This window comes from Dendrobium catenatum, unplaced genomic scaffold (assembly GCF_001605985.2).
Source record: "Dendrobium catenatum unplaced genomic scaffold, ASM160598v2 fragScaff_scaffold_315, whole genome shotgun sequence".
Taxonomy (NCBI): Eukaryota; Viridiplantae; Streptophyta; class Magnoliopsida; order Asparagales; family Orchidaceae; genus Dendrobium; species Dendrobium catenatum.
The window spans coordinates 764,953-778,836 of record NW_021318777.1 but is presented as its reverse complement, the minus strand read 5'-3'; the positions used below and the strand labels follow the sequence as shown (position 1 = coordinate 778,836).

Genomic DNA, 13,884 nt, shown 5'->3' with positions numbered 1-13,884 from the left:
TAAAATATATTACATAATTACCTTTTTAAGATTTTTTTTTTTAAATATAATAAAATAAATGCAACTACTCATTAGCATATTTTTATTTTTTTTTATTATGTAAGATTTCTATGTTTAACTACGTATAACATATGTGTATAAGAAGAATATGTTATTATTTTTTTTAGTTTTGATTTTCTATTAAAAAATATGATAATAAAAAGTAGGGAGTAGAGAGCAAAAAGGCCATTGCATTTTATTTTCATTTTCAAAGAATGGCATATTCCAAAGCAATCGTAGAATATTCGGATTATAGCCCATAATAAGAAACTTTTATTATATACAGTGAACGTACGCAGAGGAGCGTTCGGTTTTAGGCAAAAACGCGACTGTACCGAATTTTTTCAAAAAAACTCAGTACACCTCGGTACTCGGTACTCGGTACAGGTGCTTTTTTTGCCTAAAACCGAAGGTTCCTCTGCGTACGTTCACCGAATAAAATAAAAGTTCCATAATAAGAGTGAAAGAACACAAATGAAAAGCAGCAAAATCATGACTAAAGTCTTTCAAAAGCACCGCATAAATAATGCTAAAAAATATATGATAAAATATCACTCGCCTAATATGATTGCTTTGTTTGGGACATCTTTATTAGGCTTAGTTTGAAACATTTTTTAAAGCTTTTTTCTTAACCCACTATTGCTTAGCTTGGTTGGTGGGCCAACCCGTGCTTGATTGCTCTCGAGCGGCAGCGCCTTTTAAGTGGGGTACAATCAAGTGTGGGCCAGGAGGTTTCTGGGGTGGATGTCTCTTCTAGGTCAGTCGAGGATTAGTCACACTGCCAAGCGCTCTTTCGGGAGTGATAGCGGGTGGATACCCGATTCAAAAAAAAAAAAAACATTTTTAGTAGAAAATTTTTTAAATTAAAAAAAATGTTGTACTAATAAGTTGTTTTAAAAAGTAATAAGAAAGTTCTATAAAACAAAGCATTATTGATTTTTTTTCAGATCTTAATTATAATTTTTGTAACTAATTTTTCAACATTTTTTTATAAATTTTGTAACTAGAGCCAACTAGACAAGGCCACTAAAAGAATGAAAAGAAGAAAATAATAACAGTAATAAGAGAATATTAAGCCAATACAATAAATCTATTGGGATTGCAATTCAGCTCCCTGCAAATATTCAACTAGACAACAATAAAAAACACCTCGATTGATTTATGCAGTGATCTCCATGGAGGTGACGGAGTGGCGTGGTAGTTAGGGGTGTCAAAATAGATTGACATGTCAGGTTTGGATTTGATTGGAAATTGATCCGACTCGAATCAAGTCAACCTGAATTCGATATATTTACTAAACGGGATAAAAACATCAACTTGAACTTGACTCTCTTCCAACCTGAATGACTTGAATCCATCATGTTAACCCATTTTGGTTAAAAATATATATAATTTACTAACCCTAATTTAACATATTTGAAAAAAATTAGAAGAATATATTTGCAGGTCAACCTGAACTGTTTATTAAACGAGTTGACCTGGTAGCAACATGCAAGATGACAGTGGTGACAACGACGACAAGGCATTGATAGCATGATGGTAGTTGTCAGAGTGGCAATGAGATTTAAGTGATTCTGAATTATGATAGCAGTTGGTGGCAGTAGCAACAAAAGTTATAATAATGATTGGTAGTTCTTGAAACGATAACAAGCGATGGTGATAGTAGCTGATCGGTTACTTTTGTTTTATAAATAATGAGGGATTTTTATTGACAAAAAACTATTTATTATCAACAATTTCATTTTTAAGAATTATAGTGATTCAAAATAGCTTAAAATTAAAAAAAAAATGTAAAAATTTTGTCTTTTAGCAAGTTAAACCAAATTTATTCTTTTATACTAAATGGTGCAAGGCGTGTGAAAAAGTACTAATTTCCTTATAAAGGGATATATAAATATGTATTATTTGTTAGAGCGGGAGAAGTTCTTTTTATTTTTTTTCCATACAGAAGAAAATGCTAAAATAAAGATTTTATTTGGAACAAATTTTTTTTTTTTTTTTAATTTAGTATAAAATCTTTTAATTCAAATATTTTTTACTTAAAAATAAATTCACAAGACATTTGAGTAATTAAGATAAATTCACACACACAACATATACGCAAGTTTGATCTCTTAATTGGCCTAAGAAATTTATAATTATGTTCTATAGTGCTTAATTTAAGTCTACTTGGGTTTGGACCAAGATGCTTCTTATATCACTAGATTTATCTCATTAATATTTTGATTATAACTTTGCTGAAAAATAGATTTCAAATGATTCAAGAGTAAATTTCATAGAATGTTTATACCATCTAAAATCTAAGATCAATTGAAAATGGGCTCAAAAAGACCAGCATATTATGTATTTCTCAAAAGTTGATGAGATTGGAGACATACTCTTAATTTTTTTTTTTTGGTGGGTTGAACACTTGAATTTGGCACATAAAAATTTAAAACTACGAATTCAAGCATACCTAAAAATCTTATTATTGTACTTATTTTGTTGGAAGGTGCAAAAATAAATTTAAAAAATACTTGTATATAATATTAAGACTTAGAAATCACATACATAATTTGTTTTAGTTATATAATAATTATAATTTTAAGTCATCTAACATTATTTTCTCTATTTTAATCAAGTAATTAAAAATAAATAAATAAAATAATATTCTATATAAATTTATTTTGGACTCTCAATCATGCTCGTCCGGAGGAGAAAGTATTACGTGCGAACTCTGGACACAGAGTTACATTCAGACTCGAGCGAAAGCATGACATATGAATATGTACACATTGTAGACTTAAATATTATGTACATAATTATACAACATGCACGTAATTGTATACATCCACATGTTAAGTTTTGATTGGAGTTGGACTTCTGCACATAATAAGGAATTATTTTGTGCAGAGTTTGAACTTACAAGATTTTTCGGATTGCTGCATACGCACTGCGTACTTACTGCATATGCATTGCATATGTACTTCATATATACTGAGTATTTGCAAATATGCAGTAGATATTAAGCCAATTATTAGTTCTGATTATTTACTGATGAGTATTTAGTAAGTATTTTCTAGATTTTTGATGATTTTTTTTTGAATATTTAATGAGTATAGTTTATTTATTATTTATTTACTGAGTATCAGCAACCGGAAGATGCTGCGGTGGGACTCCGCACAGAATAATTTCCCCGCGTGTGGGGAAACTCCCGACTACCAGTGATTCTCCTTTTTACGAAAAATTATTGTGTACGCAATCTGAACGTGTTCGAATGTGCGTACACACTGATTATTTTATTACGTATTTTTTTATACATAATTTTTTCTACTATTAATGAGTAGTTACTATTTATTTTGCGACAAAAAACTACCACGCAGGTGAGATCCGAGCCACCTACTTCCATGTTTCTTTTTCTTTGTCGATAGAAAAGATCAAAGAAGGGTGATGCATCCGAGGAATTCAAGGCATAGCTGCAGCTGGCGGTCTCACTGGAACCCCATCGGTTGCTTGGATGGCGATTCACCGCATTCGCCTCTGGTTCCGGCGGTGGTGGGGAAGGAATCGGGTGACGCTGGCCGGAGGATGCGCTGTCGTCATACTTGCCGTCATCTTTACTGTCCACTATTGGGAGCATGAAGAAGGGAGAGCGGAAGGACGAGGTGTCCAAGACCCTGTCTTCAGATCACTAGAACCTCCACTTGTTGATCTCACTTTGTTGAGAAAAGCCAAGGCTGAGGGTGCTCGTAAGCAGTACCGTATTTTTTTTTTTTTCAGTTACAATTTTAGGTTTTCTTTTGGAAAATTTCTCTTTTAACATTTCATTGTCCAAATTCGGTGATCAATCAAAGTTTGCTTGGATGGGAGTTTACCTGGGTATCATCTCCTCAGAGGTGAAGGATCCGGATCTGACAAATGGGTTCTTCACTTGGAGGTACTCTTGGAATTTCACTCTTATGCTTTATTGTGTAATTTGACCACATTTTTCCTGGGTTTGATAATTTATGGAAGAATGGGAATGGATATTGAGAATTAGATCCTGCGTTATCTAGATATATAAGATTTCGTATTCATTCTTTCTGTCTCACGATAACTTGGTATAGAGTTCATTGGTTGTTGGATACGGAAGAATTTTGCAAGATCTCTTTTGAAAAACGTTTTCAACAGTGCACTTCGCTCTCCCGTTTATTGCCCATGGGCTTGTATAGCAGGTGACGGTTTTTATGTTTTGATCAATTTATGATACCATTTCATTGAATTTGAGTTCGTATTGAGTTGATAAAGTTCCTGATGTGTAGTGTAATGTTTTCACCTTACGCGCAAAATGTGTTTTCATTTTGCTTGAAGAAGAACTGATCCAGTGGTCTACTTTAAATTTTAATAAACCCCATTCTTAATTTAATTATGCTTCGCAAGCTTTAGGGTGGAGGCTGGTGTAATAATGCAGAATCATGTGCTTCACGTGGAAGGACAGCGTTGGGATCATCAATGTACATGGAAGCAATGCATTTTGTTGGCATATTGAGCCCTTACCCATCTCAAAATCCAGGTTTGTGCTTTTTGCTACCCTAATTTATATATATCGAGGTTTGCTTTTCTTAACTTGTAAACGCCATCCATGAACCATCAATACAGACATTGAAACAAGGCAAATATTGAAAACATATTGTATGACATACAATCTGTAAACAAATGTTGGACAAAATTAAAATAAGTAGCATATCGATAAAAGAAATAATCAATATGTGGGTAGGAAATACTAATCAATTTATATTTGATTCCAATTCTATGGAATATAGTATGAGTTAATGAAGAGGTTGAGCAAGAGGCTAAGAATCTACAATAAGATTAATTTCAATATTCAAGGTTTCAGTGAAATTGCTTGTACAAAATATGCTCCAAAAGTGTCTTCACCATGACAGAGGTTCACAAGCTTATAATTTTTTTTAAATATAAAAAATTAGTCACGTGAAATCAATGTAAGGATTTGACAATATATGTTCACCTTGAAATTGACCTATTTAATTAAATTAAATAAAAAAGCCAAGTTAATAGACTGAAAATTGATTAAGAAAATAAACATGTTACCTAACTAGGCTTGTATAACTTCTTAGTTGAATTAAACAATATAAAAGTCATTTTTAGGTTTTAAATCTTAGTTGGGGTTGGTTTAGGCTCTATTAAGTGTGACCACCAGGTTTGGTTTGGGTGATAATAGGGCTAAAATTAATTGGTGGATGGATCATACTGAGTCAAAGGATTACTAATCGATTGTTTTGATTGGTCATATTGTGTCAAGCTGACTTGTAGCTCTCATGCAAGTCATAAATTAGTCATTTTTTAGTTCATTGGTCATATAGAATCTGACCCAAATTTTTTTAGGTCTTATATCGTTTAACATTATTACAAACCACACTCATACAAGGCTATAACCATACCTAATAATGTTTGTTTGGTTCGAGTTGAATTGGTTGATATGATTAGTTGGTTTATTTTGAAACTCACATCCTTAGTCCAACATGCCATGTTGGGCATGCCCAAGTGCTAAGTAATTGGATACAACATGAAATTCCTCAGTTTTCATGTATCACATGGACTATTAAGGTTTCCTTTTGTAGTGTTGTATATTTTCCTCCATCTCTCTACTCTTTCATTAGCTCTTCACATGTTTTTCATATTTTATAGGCAATGAAGATTTCATATGCAAAGAAATTTCATATTATAGGAAGATGCTAGCCCCTTCTTGTCTACTCCCTGCTCTCTTCAAAGTCTGACCATGGATTGTCAACTAAAGAGTTGGATGAATTAACAGCATCTCCAATTGCATATTACCTTCCGATAGTAATCTCAATGGAAATAGAATTATCCTGAGACAATCCCTGAATGGTAAGCTTCAAATTCTTCAAAAACTTTGTAGTGGAATAATTCAGCCTTGAACTAGATAAGCTTAGTGATACTCTAGCAAAGAAAAGAGTTTGGGGTGATTTTACAATGGAAATTTATTCTTTTTGTTTCTAACGAATTTTTAAGCGGAGCACGAAGTAATATACCAAATGCCCATGTAAGCCTTGCTACATTGAATGCTTATCCTTGTCTTTACCATTTGGACTATGTTTTCATCTCTCATGTACGGGAGATGGAGAAGTGAAGTAGTGAACAAAATTTTCGAGAACCGCCTAATCAGATTGGCAAAGTAGCTTTGGGTGAGCTAATGAATTGCAGTCTCATGAGTAGAATTAAAAGGCCAAAGGTTCATCAGACCAAATTTTGGTTTGGAAATTAGCTTCAGTAACTTTCCATGCATCAGCAATCCAAAAAATAAATAATAGTTGACATTGTAAAATCTCACTTGTGGTGCCTGAAAAGGATTCTTCTATTTAGAAATAAAATTATTGTTCCTATTGGACTTTTTGTATCCATATGCCTTAAGATCTCTGAGATCCAAGCAGATCGGATAAGGACCTAGAAGGGGAAACACCACTTTGATTAACACTGCTAATGGAGGAGCATTAGGTCATAAATGGCAGAGAATAGGACTTTAAGTTGGTAGGTGGGATTGTCAAGTGATCAATACTCTGAGCTTGAGCTGCAGTAATATTATGGTTATATCTGCTTGATATGAGTAGGGAAAGGTGGTATAAAAATTGTAGTTGTCATGCTAGACATGATAATTAATATTGTTTGAAAAGCATTGTGTGGGTCTCCGAAAGGATTCCGCTCGTGTGGTTCGAATGCAAAGAGTACGATCACACTATCCCGTAGGACAAAATGGTCGTAGGCCTTTACAATCGACACAAGCAGGCCGATGGAAGAGCAGATGGAGTTATAGATACGATTAGCCATAAGCCGATCGAAGGTGCTCGAGAGTGCTTGAGCGAAAATCGAGGTCAACACATTGTACATGTGATTCAATTTAATTATAATCTCATGTTAAATGATACACCCTTTAATGACATTGTTTTCTTGTAGAATTTTAGATTTTGAATGATTCTTACATTGCTTTGTTTACTGTTCATACACTAAAAGTGGATTTTTTTTTGCTAAAAGAATGAATTAGTATCCATCGATTTGCAGTTTTCTTTTGTTTTAACCTTTTATATTATTCTAAGTCGCATTTGAAACTCTAGTCTTTTGTCATCATTTACTTGTTTGGACCTCTTGCCAAACCTATTTGTGTGCTGATTGTAATTGATTTTCTTTGTTGTATATCAATCTTCATATTCTTTCTCTCTTTTTCTATGTTATTTGTCATGTTTAGCATATGCTGTTCTCCCTGTGTATGAATAACTCTAGGTTTTTTTTGTTCTTTCAGATTTTTTTAACTGGAATAAAGTTAAGGTGCGGTACTGTGATGGCGCATCTTTTGCCGGGGACGTGGAGAGTGAAGATCAGGTTGTTGCCATATGAGGAAATCTACATATCATGGACCTTTAGTTGACTTTTCTCTTTCAGAAGTCAACATGATTTTGGTCTTAAAAGCACATCCCTTATTTGCATTATTTTGATTATGCTGTGTAGAGTGGATTGAAACTGTTCTTCAGGGGTCAACATGTCTGGGAAGCAATTATTGATCAACTCCTGTCTGAGGGACTTGCAAAGGCAAAGCAGGTCAATCTTTTTATTACTGCTTGACTTTACGTAACCACATATAAATTCGTGTTAATATGATCCTCCTATTGGAAAGAATGCAGTCAATTCCTTACACTGGCCTATGCATATGTTGGTTTACACTGGCCTATGCATATGTTGGTTTTTTTTTTTCTTAATTTGTAGCGCAGATTAAGTTACGGTTTGGACCTTAACTGTTTTATCCATGAACTGTTCACTAAACTAAAATTTTAAAACCATTTCTCAGAACTTTCTCAAACTATTATGATTTTTTTTTGTGTGGCCATCTAGCTTTTAATCAGATATATATTGTTGCTTCACAGTTGCACTTTAAAAAGAAATGGGTGCTACTTTCTGAAGTTCTGAACAAGATAATTAAAGGGCATTATCATGTTGGTTCTGAAATTTGATCATTTATAGGAGAAAAAATCAATTAAAGTTTATTGAAGATTATAGACATATGTTTTTTTCAAGATTTTAATGTTTCTATTCTTCTTGGTTTGCCTCATAGAAGGACTTGTTTTTATCGTCATAAAAATGTTGCTTGAAAAATTCTGATGTGATCTTGATCGATGGAAACTCTTCAAAGCGTAGATGCCCTTAATTTTGGAAGGAAATAAGATCAACGATTCTTTTAAGGCTTGGAGTTGTATATGTTATTCTTAAACTCAAGCATGTGGTTGTTCGGTTTTTTGGCTTTTTTTATGCATTGATGCTTATTTAACCTTGGAGAGCAGCTGTGAGTTTATGTGGCCTAGTCATGGAATTTTTATTGCGTCCTCCCACCTGACGCATCTTTACGTTCGGTAAGCCTTGATAACGCGACACCTGGCAACAACTTTACCCTATTGACCCGACGTTAGCCCATACGCTTTAACCCCGTGGTAATGTATATGAAATGGGCGGGAAATAAAAGAAAACGTAAAGATGCGTCAGGTGGGAGGACGCAATAAAAATTCCTAGTCATGAGTGTTTAATAAAGCTGTTGGTGATGTCTGCTCATCCTTTTTGTTTAAAATTGTAATATATGAACCTTAGTTAATCATAAAAACTTTTCTTTTAATCATGTATTACTTGAGATTTTAAGGTACTTTAGTTGTATGAAATATTACTTGCAACTTTATCATTACTCTAATCATCACCAGCATCCTCCTCATCATTATACATTCTATTTGGGGTCAATTTTATGGATCATTCTCCTTCCTCAAGTTATTATAATCGAGTGCTAACTAAAGTGTTAACTTTGATTTGCACGTGTTACCACAAAACTTTGATTCATGTGCCTTTGTTTATAATCTTGACATAATTCCTTGGCCATACCCTATTGGTACATCTCCAACCTTTATATGCTCAAACCTAATAAGTTTTTTTCTCTCTCACTATGTTACTCTAAAAAAAAAAAAAAAACTATGTTACCTTTAGGTAATGTTGCCGTTGCTAGGTCTCAAGTCCTGGATGAGAAAAGTGGAGGTTGCATTAGGTAGTTGACAACCAGCATAAAACTTGTCGAATAATGATGACATGAATCCTTTAATACATTGTGTTATTGCTAGGGCGTTTCTTGAAAGCGACATACTGTATGACCTGAATACAGTAACAAATGTGCAAGGACCGTTGCACCGACGTTCGGGTGTAGTGTTAAATAGACAAAGATTTCCTTATCATGGATGGATGTGGATAAAGAAGTTAGTCCATGAAATTAAAATTAGAATAAGAACATGGAATATAGGTTCTCTTACAGACAAATTAATAAAATTTTATCATATAGATATAGAGAAAATAAGGAGGATCTATATATGATATTTATTGATTTAGAAAAAGCATATGATAAAGTTCCAAGAGAAGTGCTATGGAGAGTTCTTGAAAAGAAAGGAGTCAATAATGCTTATTTTCAAATCATTAAAGATATGTATGCATGAGCTATTACTTGTATTCAAACACAAGGTGGATGGACCAAGTATTTCTCTATTTCGGTTGGGTTACATCAAGGATCAGCCTTAAGCCCATATCTTTTTGCTTTAGTCATGGATGTTCTCACTAGACATTTGCAAGAGGATGTACCTTGGTGTATGCTTTTTCTTGATGATATTCTTCTTGTTGATAAGACTAGAGAGGGAGTTGAAGGTAAACTTGAATTATGGAGGTCAACCTTAGAGTCTAAAGGTTTTCACTTGAGTAGATCTAAAACGGAATATATGGAGTGTAATTTTAGTAGTAATAGACCTAGTGAGGGGATTGTGACTTTGGGCAAACAAGTCATTAATAAGAGTACACGTTTTAGATATCTTGGATCTATTGTTCAAAGTGATGGTGAAATAGATGGGGATATTATCAGCAGAATTCAAGTTGGATGGTTGAAGTGGAGGAATGCATCGGGCTTGTTATGTGATAGAAATATACCCCTCAAACTTAAGGGAAAATTCTATAAGATGGTAGTGAGGCCTGCAATGCTTTATGGTGCCGAATGTTGGCAATTAAAAGAGAAGCATAATACTAAGTTAAGTGTGGCAGAGATGAGGATGCTCAGGTGGATGAGTGGCTTTACCCTTAGAGATAAGATACGAAATGAGCATATACGTGAAAAGGTTGGAGTAGCTCCAGTAGAAGATAAGATTAGAGAGAGTCGCCTTAGATGGTTTGGTCACATAAAACGGCGGCCTTCCGATGACCCGGTTAGGAGAGTAGAGGTATTAGATTTGACTTATGTTAAGAAAGGTAGGGGTAGACCTAAAAAGAATTGGCTAAAAAATATTAGGAATGACCTTTCTTTATTAGATTTAAACGAGAATTTGACTTTTAATAGGACACAATGGAGAAAAAGAATTCATGTAGCCGACCCCACGTAGTGGGATAAAGGCTTGATGTTGTTGTTGTTGTAGATATTATGATTCATAAGAATATAAATATTCTATGCATTCAAGAAATTAAATGGGTTGAAGAAAATGTTAAGGAGATTGATAATTTAGTATTTAAACTATGATATTCTTGTAAGAGTTGTATTAGAAATAATGTAGATGTGATTACAGATAGGAGTTTAAAGAATAAAATTATAAAAATTAATATAATTGACGATATAATTAAAGCTTTAAATATTATTGTTGATGTTAAGATTATTAATATTATAAGTGCTTGTGCTCCCATAATTAATTTGGATATGAGTTTAAAATTAAAATTTTTGTAACGATTAATGAAGGCGATAAGACCATATTAGATTTTTTTTTACCTTATGATTTTGTAATTGCTAATTCCTTATTTAAAAAAAGATGAACATCTCATCACTTATAAGAATGTATATAGTAAAAATAAATTGATTAGATTGCAAAGATGATTAAGTTATTCCGAGTAAAAGTTTATGTACCCAATATTGCTTATTAGTTTTTGATTTAAAATGAAGGGGAAAAAATAAAAAATAAACTAAAACATTGTTATAGAATTAGACGAGGACATTTAAAAAATATTAACAAAATTATTTTTGAGGATAAGATCCTAGATCTTTAGATTTTGTCTGTGCATATGGAAACTAAGGTTATGTGAGAAAAAATAGCTATGATATTAAGAATGTTGTAAAAGATGTTCTTAAAGTATAAAGAAAAAGTTGATAATAGTAAAATAGTTGGTGGTGGAATCAAAATATGTAAGAAAAAAAGAAGATTGTTATAAAAATTAGTTTAGATTTAAAAATTCCGATAATTGAGAAATATATAAAGAGACTCGTAAGGAGCTTAAGAAAGCAATATGGGATGCATAGATTTTAGCTTTTAATAATTTATATAATAAATTAGATATTAAGAAGGGCGAAAGATATTTGTATAAGTTAGCCAAACAAAAAGATAAGAGTAGTAAGGATTTAGTTCAAGTGAAGTGTATTAAAAATCAAGATAAAAAATACTTTTATTAGAAGAGTATATTCAATAAAGGTGGTTGAGATACTTTTTTTTAAACTTTTCAATAAAGACTATGAGAATGCGATTGAGTTTAGTGACCTTATCACCCTAAATGAAAATAAAAAATTATATTTTTATTGACATATTAGTAAAATCGAAGTTATAAACTTTAAAGAAAATGAAGTGTGGAAAAGCTGTTTAATCTGATGATATTTAAATAGAGATGTGGAAATGCTTAGGAGATGAAAGAATTTCTTGGCTTATTAAAATTTTTAATATTATTTTGAAGACTAAAAAGATGTCAGATGAGTGGAGAATGAGTGTATGGATTCTTAATTTTATGAATAAAGGTGATGCACAAGATTGTGCGAATTATAGATTAATTAAGTTAATGTATCATACTTTAAAACTATGAGAGAGAGTTATGGAGCATAGGTTGCAGCGTGATACTAATGTTTCTCAAAAGGAATTTTGATTCATGCTAGGTAGGTCTACTATGGAAGCTATATATTCGTTGAGAGGTTTGATGGAGAAGTATGAAGAGAATAAGGAGGATCTACATATGATATTTATTGATTTAGAGAAATCAAATGATAAAGTTCCAAGAGAAGTGCTATGGAGAGTTTTAGAAAAGAAAAGGGTTACTAATGTTTATATTTAAGTCATTAAGGATATATAAGTATGAGTTATTACTTGTATTCAAACACAAGGTGGTTTGACCAAGTATTTTCCTATTTCCATTAGATTACATCAAAGATCAGCCTTAAAACCTTATCTTTTTTGCTTTAGTCATGAATGTTCTCACTAGACATTTGCAAAAGGTTGTACCTGTGGGTCTCTGAAAGGATGCTATTAGTGGGGTTAGAATGTAAGGGGTACGATCCTATTATCTCATAGGATAGTGCAGTGGTAGACCTTTACATATGATTATCCATGAAAATTAGTGGCTTTCGCCTACACATTTTGTTGAATAATACTATATATAATTCAATAGTCACGAGATTTCCTCCACTCGATACAATAACTCAAGAGGGTTTATTTGATGTTGGTGTCGGCTTCCCACGGGCACAAGCCCTGTAGTTAATTACATCTTGGTGTTGGCCTAAGAATACTCTCGATTAAATATGCTATTTTATTCTCTTATTGGTTTAATGAATATTAGGATTCCTAGGTTCTTCTAATCTAAAGGAGATAGTCCCTTCTCTTCCTCTTTAGTGAAGATTAGATTTTTTTTAAATGTTTGAAGATTTGATTAAAAATTTGAGTTTAGAAGACTAAAGATTGATTTACTATCCTTGAAAAAATTATAAATTTAGAATTTATCAGGAGTTAGAAAAGACATACTAAGGGGTGTACAATCTGGGCTTACGCTTTTCTAGAGTGAGATGTTATCTAACATTTTTAATACAATTAATCACCTTATGCATGCAAGATAGGGTGGCTCTATCCTACGAAATCAATGTTTTTTTTAATTTAGAAAATTTAATTGAGACTTTTAAATATACAAGGGTATCTAACTAACTTCATGCATGGTGTATAAAACAAATGCATAAATAAAATCTTTTATTCATTTATTTGAAACATAAATACAATACAGGGTTTGCTGAAAATTAAGGTGACAAATTCCACCACTACATGCTTGGATTTCTACTCCTATGAATTTAAGTTCAAATACATTTGCTTATTTTCTTTTGGCTCCAAGTCTTTTATAAGGTTCCAAAAAAGAACATCCTTCAAAGAAGGGGGGAATTATCTTTTGGAGCCCTTTTTATTTATGTAAGCAAACATCTTTGAACATTTTATAACATTTGAAATTGAAATAATACAAATTTATGATGGCACTTTACAATTTACGTCCAATCTTAGATACATTCTATATTGAATCTTTACTTTTACAAGCATCATTTGTATATTCTACTTTGATATTTTACTTGAGCAACAATGATAAATGTATGTATGCAAGCAGAGTGCATTGTGAAGTAAGGTGTGTAAAAAGCATGAGTATGACATCTATAATATATAAAATAAACAAACACATCAATGATACTCTCCAAGCAAATGTACCTGTATCATATCAAATACTCTATGACCTAGCCAAAGACTAGAGTTAGTGATCATAACAAACATATTCTAGTGTGTGTATAAGCTGTGTGGTTTGGATAGGTCATAAGTTTGATATTTAAGTTATTTAAATTTGAAGTTATTTATTGATTATAGGCCAATGGAGATTTTAATTTAAGTTTAAGTTTTAATATTTTAAAATTTTATTAATGTCTTTGAGATTTATTAATAATTTATTAGGTGACTTGAGAGACAAGCCAATTGAATTCAATACACGTATGCCCTCCAAAAGAAAGCAAGCATAATATAT

The 13,884-nt window shown here is 32.3% G+C and overlaps 1 protein-coding gene across 5 annotated transcripts in view; it reads left to right on the top strand.

The window, feature by feature from the left end:
* The first annotated feature begins 3,400 nt into the window (after nucleotides 1-3,400).
* Nucleotides 3,401-13,884, top strand: part of LOC110115850 (pectin acetylesterase 5) — a 34,904-nt gene continuing 24,420 nt past the window's right edge. For 4 of the 5 annotated variants that reach the window (XM_028693542.1, XM_020849239.2, XM_020849238.2 and 1 more), the window contains exons 1-5: nucleotides 3,401-3,767; nucleotides 3,873-3,955; nucleotides 4,444-4,570; nucleotides 7,334-7,413; nucleotides 7,540-7,629. In XM_028693542.1, coding sequence (XP_028549375.1) covers nucleotides 3,536-3,767; nucleotides 3,873-3,955; nucleotides 4,444-4,570; nucleotides 7,334-7,413; nucleotides 7,540-7,629 — 612 coding nt within the window. In that variant the 5' untranslated portion in view covers nucleotides 3,401-3,535. The remainder of the gene's footprint in view (nucleotides 3,768-3,872; nucleotides 3,956-4,443; nucleotides 4,571-7,333; nucleotides 7,414-7,539; nucleotides 7,630-13,884) is intronic. The other variant, XM_020849240.2, reaches the window with a different exon arrangement.